Source organism: Canis lupus, chromosome 7 (genome assembly GCF_003254725.2).
Source record: "Canis lupus dingo isolate Sandy chromosome 7, ASM325472v2, whole genome shotgun sequence".
NCBI classification, from domain to species: domain Eukaryota; kingdom Metazoa; phylum Chordata; class Mammalia; order Carnivora; family Canidae; genus Canis; species Canis lupus.
The window spans coordinates 66,131,318-66,137,317 of NC_064249.1; the positions used below are offsets into that span (position 1 = coordinate 66,131,318).

At 37.6% G+C, this 6,000-nt stretch overlaps 1 protein-coding gene across 1 annotated transcript in view; it reads left to right on the plus strand.

Moving 5' to 3' along the window:
* Positions 1–5,423, plus strand: part of ABHD3 (abhydrolase domain containing 3, phospholipase) — a 51,818-nt gene extending 46,395 nt beyond the window's left edge. The window contains exons 8-10 of the mRNA XM_025429678.2: positions 414–462; positions 542–707; positions 4,547–5,423. Of these exons, the coding sequence (XP_025285463.1) occupies positions 414–462; positions 542–707; positions 4,547–4,725 (394 nt within the window). The 3' untranslated portion in view covers positions 4,726–5,423. The remainder of the gene's footprint in view (positions 1–413; positions 463–541; positions 708–4,546) is intronic.
* The last annotated feature ends 577 nt before the right edge of the window (positions 5,424–6,000 follow it).

Sequence of the window (6,000 nt, forward strand, 5' to 3'; positions counted from 1 at the left end):
ATCGAATCCCACATCGGGCTCCCGGTGCATGGAGCCTGCTTCTCCCTCTGCCTGTGTCTCTGCCTCTCTCTCTCTCACTGTGTGCCTATCATAAATAAATTAAAAAAAAAATAAAAAATGTAAAAAAAAAAAAAAAGAAACTATTAAAAAAAATAAAAAAATAAAAAATAAAAAAAAAATAAAAAAAAAGTACTTTTAAAAATTGTCTTGAGAAAAAAAAAAATTGTCTTGAGGAAAAATATCAATGTACTTCTGCTAATCTGATTAAGTAAATATTTATTGAGTGCCAACTTTGTGCCCTGTGTTAGACTGTTCAGTTATTTATTATGATGTACTTTAGGTATGATTGAGATAGCAATGACCTTCGGTTTTTTTTATCTTAATTTTTTACCTTTGAAATTCTTTTGCTGCAGGCACCGGCACATGTTTGTAAAACAAATAGACATGGATCATGTTATGAAGGTAGGAGAGAAAATTTATGTAAAATTTTGATTTCTTCTTTCAATTCCAAGGATGGAGATAATCTGTTTTTATTTTTCAGGCTAAATCCATCAGAGAGTTTGATAAGCGATTCACTTCAGTCATGTTTGGGTACCAAACAATTGATGATTATTATACTGATGCCAGCCCCAATCGTAGGCTGAAGTCAGTAGGAATCCCAGTGTTGTGTCTGAATTCTGTGGATGATGTTTTCTCACCAAGTCATGGTAAAATTAACATATTTCTATACATCTTGATATGAAGTAGCCATTTTAAAATACTGTTCTTTTTAAGAACATACAATACTGAGAAGTAAAATGTCATATAAAATGTTTTCCACTGCAATAGAAAAAAATAGATACTGATAATTTAGTATCTAAATGTCTGAGATAATTTTAAATGCTTTCACAGACCCTTATCTGGTTCATTTTAAGAGGTTTTGAGTGAATTATGACTTTGAATATTTCACTTGTTCTCATTTTTTATAACCTTTCCTTCTTATCAAATACACTGTTCTTTGGACAAATTATGTTGCAATATCCTTGCCTCATAAGTTCACTGTCATCATTTGCCTTTTCGTCTCAGATTCTTTTTTTTTTTTAATTTTTTAAATTTATTTATGATAGTCACACAGAGAGAGAGAGAGAGAGGCAGAGACACAGGCAGAGGGAGAAGCAGGCTCCATGCACCGGGAGCCCGACGTGGGATTCGATCCCGGGTCTCCAGGATCGCGCCCTGGGCCAAAGGCAGGCGCTAAACCGCTGCGCCACCCAGGGATCCCGTCTTCTGAGATTCTTAAGCAGAAGGCTTTGGAACTTTTCTCCTCTTTTAACCTGAAAGAAAACTTGAGACTTTATAAACATGATGTCCTTGACTGTCTCAATGAGTGTAAGCACATCTGGTCACATTTGAAGGGAAACAGTCTGCTTTTCCCTGGATACTGTATAAAAGGAAATTATGCCCAAATTAACTTCCTTGCTCTCGTAATTTAAGAAATACGGAATTTGGGGATCCCTGGGTGGCGCAGCGGTTTGGCGCCTGCCTTTGGCCCAGGGCGCGATCCTGGAGACCCGGGATCGAATCCCACATCGGGCTCCCGGTGCATGGAGCCTGCTTCTCCCTCTGCCTGTGTCTCTGCCTCTCTCTCTCTCTCTCTGTGACTATCATTAAAAAAAAAAAAAAAAAAAAATTAAAAAAAAAAAAAGAAATACGGAATTTGGTGGCAAAGATATATACACATGTGTTCATACATCAAAGCAACATAAGATGATAAGAATTCATCATGAGGATCAGCAGACTTGACCTCTAATTCTTTATCTAATGAAATTTCAAAAAGCTTTTTTTTTTAAAAAAGATTTTATTTATTTATTTGAGAGAGAACATGAGCAGCGGGGAGCAGCAGAGGGAAAGAGAGAGGGAGAAGCAGACTCCCCGCTGAGCAGGGAGCACTTGACATGACAGCAGGGCTTGATCCCAGGACCCTGAGATCACAACCTGAGCTGAAGGCAGACACTCATCCTCCACCAATGGAGCCACCCAGTACCCCCACAAAGCTTTTATAAAGTTTCTTCTTATTCCCCCCAAATACTTTAAAAACATTTTCCCCAAGTACTTCATTTAAAAAAAAAAGAGTTAATCTGACTACAAACACAACATATATGCATTATCAATAGTTCAGAAAATCCCCCAAAGTATATAAAAATAAAAATCACCTATCATTTTATTGTGTGATTTATGATAAACGCAAGTGACTTTAGATGGCTGGAACTTTTTGGCCTTTCACCACAAATCAAGAACTGAAACTGAAATTTAGTATTCGTTGAATTATGTGGTGGTTATTTAGCCTATTTTCATTGGATTAAGAAAGTGTAGTGTTTCTCTTTTTTTTAATATTTCACAGGCCCTTTTTTTACCAACCAAAATTTCTCAGCATTTTAACCTGCCCCCTTGGTTGAAATTTAAACTCATTATTCCCTGTTCTTTCCCAAGTCCTTAAGATAGTCTTGCCACATTGAAATAGTAGGCAATTGTCTGCATTCTGAGAGCACAGGCAGCCAGCATCTTTCACGTGACTCCAACGTGGCACAGTCTTTGTTCTTCTGATAGAACTGTAAGTATCAGTGTTAGAAATTCCTGAGTGTATCCAGAGTGTGAAATTTGGACTCATAATAATTCAATCAGAGGCAAATGAAGCATTCTAAGTCAAAGCCTTTAATGTAAGGTGAAAAAGGAATAGCAAAAATAATATGTCATTTCACCCGCCCCTCCCCTTGAGCTCACATGCCTTATCCCAAGATAAGAGATACTCTTCTTTAGGTGGCATTGGCTAAGGATGTGAGTGCAGGACCCATTTGGGCAAGGGCTTGGGTTGCTGAGCCTTGATTTAGGATCTTGAAGTTTATTCTTCAGGGAGCATTGTGAGGGGTCAAACTGAGTACATCGTTAGAACCAGCAATTTGCGCACAGCAGCAGCTCCATCTTATAAGGGTCTTCGTTCTCCTAGAGAACTGTGAGAGGAGCTGTGTCAGCTTCCTTTCCTTCATTAGAAGGGTGTGGGGTACGGAGATCTTACCTTTAATTAGCTCATTTACCCTTAAGACTCTGCCCAAGACCTAATGGTCTAAAATACTGCAACAACCACCTTAACTTAATTAAGGAGATAAGCTTTAGCAGTATCTGAAATTAAAACAGTTCTCATGCCAGGTTGTGATTCATTATAGATCTTAAATCAAAACATTTTCACTGTGAACTCTAAGCATGGGAGAAAAAATAAAAATAAAACAACTTCAATTCACATCCTTTAGAGTGAAGTTATTACTCAGGACAGATTTTGTAGAGATGCCTGGGTGGCTCAGCTTGTTTGGCGCCTGCCTTCGGCCCAGGGCGTGATACTGGAGTCCCAGGATCGAGTCCCACATCAGGCTCCCTGCGTGGAACCTGCTTCTCCCTCTGCCTGTGTCTCTGCCTCTGTGTGTGTGTGTGTGTGTGTCTCGTGAATAAGTAAATAAAATCTTTTAAAAAAAGGGATAGAAAAAAAAAAAAAAAAAGGGATAGGGATCCCTGGGTGGTGCAGCGTTTTGGCGCCTGCCTTTGGCCCAGGGCGTGATCCTGGAGACCCGGGATCGAATCCCACGTGGGGCTCCCAGGTGCATGGAGCCTGCTTCTCCCTCTGCCTGTGTCTTTGCCTCTCTCTCTCTCTCTCTGTGTGACTATCATAAAAAAAAAAAAGGGATAGATTTTTGTAGCATATATGAAGATTGTCATTACTAGTGAATTATTTAAATATAGCAACTGTATTTTCAAAACGAAGTATTTCATTGCACTCTTTTTTGCTATATATGTTTTTACTATATAAATTATTGTATAGGGGTGTTGGGGTGGCTCAGTTGGTTGAGTGTCTACCTTCAGCTCAGGTCATGATCTCAGGGTCCTAGCTTTGAGCTCCACATCAGGCTCCCTGCTCATCAGGAAGCCTGCTTCTTCTACCCCTCCCCTCTGTTCATTCTCTCTCTCTCTCTCTCCCCGCCCCCAATCAATCAATCAATCAATCAATATTTTAAAAAAATCATTGTATAACTTTGAATCCTTAAGATGGCCAACAACTGGCCCCTCAGGAATCTAACTTCATATAAAATAAATCAAATTCATCCATAATGAATTTATAGTTCTCATGAAGGTGATGAGTTGTTGTTTTCCTGATGTAATACCTAAGTGAGGATCTTACAGCATAATGTAAGGATTCACCATACCTTGAATTACTTTATTGTTTCAAAACAAGACTGGGCCTTTTCATACTTTTATGTTTTGAGTAAACACTTGGATTGATTCTTCTAAAAATAATGGTTCAGTACCTAGCTGTATCCATGACCTGTTATAAGAATATAAATGGTTGATACAAATTAGACCTATTCTATTAGCCATAGTCATTACAAATATTTATTTAAGTCATGGTGTTTCAGTTTGTAACGATGGGAAATGCTAAAAGTGTGTATTTGCCGTAATGGAAACTGGTAATAATTACGTATTTTTCTTTACCCTTTCCTCTCTCATCTTTTTTTACCCCAAGCTATTCCAATTGAAACTGCCAAGCAAAACCCTAATGTTGCATTGGTCCTTACTTCTTATGGAGGCCATATTGGTTTTCTGGAGGGAATCTGGCCACGTCAGTCCACTTACATGGATCGAGTCTTCAAGCAGTTTGTACAGGCCATGGTGGAGCATGGACATGAACTCTCTAACATGTAATTCTTTAGGTGCATTTTGTCTGAACCATCACATAAAGGCAGCTCAGCTTAGTGCCCAAATCTTAACTATTGTATGTATATAAAACAGATGAGCCAGCAGGTGGTGAAGAGGTCCAGAATGACATGCAAAAACTACTTTTTTGGGGGAAACAAAACAACTTTGTAGCAAGAAATGAAATATAGATTTAGATTGTAACTCATGTAGATTTTATTTTTACTATGCCTTACCAAGTATGACCTTAAAGTAGTCAGACATGGAATTGCACTTAACCAAAACTATTGTGTAAAAAGATTTTAATTCCTCAGGGTTTTAATTTAGGCTAGTATTTTTTTAGATTACTCATTTTAGGTGACTTAATGGTACTTTAATAACTGTTAAGAGATTTTGGTTATTTGAATGTAAGTTGTAAGTTGGCACATTCCTAAGGGTATTTATACCTAATGACGAGAATATGAAAACTGAAATAAGATAAAATACAATGCACTAAACCTTTTATGTATCCTAACTTTAAAAAGCAAATCAACAATATTAGACTGATGTCTATACATGCTGATACTCTGATAATATTACTACTCTGATAATATTAAATTAAGGCTGTTTTATGTTTTATAACAATTATAGTTTACATGCTTATTTTTAAAATAGTATATGTGCATACATATATATCAATATATTAAAATAAATTCTATCATTTTAAATTGTTTCTTTTTGAGTCTTTATAAAAAAGTAATCCCTAGAAATTAATCTATGATAATTTCATGAGTGCATTAGTAAGAAATATTAAAATGTTTTGTTTCACTGTTTCCAGAATATAGGGTTCACATCACTTGTACCAATTAAAAATACTTTCAGCTTCAGGAAACCTAACAATGACTTGGGAATTACAATATTTAATTATCTTGCATGATAAAAAGTCTCCAGGCAGGCCAGGACTGGTGTAGGGGTTTCCAATGTCATCAAAGACTCAGGATTTTTCTGTTTCCACTCCACTTAGCAGGGTAGCTAGTTATCTCCTAGACACAGGATGTCTTTTGCAGCTCTGACGTCAGGTTTGTGGAAAAGGGGAAAGGAGTGGGGCCAGACATATCTAAGACATGTGCTTATATGCATTGGCTGGAACTGGGCCATATGGGCACCCTGGTTGAGGAGGCTGGGAAATCAAGTTTGTAAACTTTTTCTTTTGTCGTGTAGGCAAGCAAAGGAGAAGGGATTGCCAATGGTTGTTGGACTGGCCAGCCGAGAGTGGTAGCTTCCATGTCATTCAACCTCTTTCCC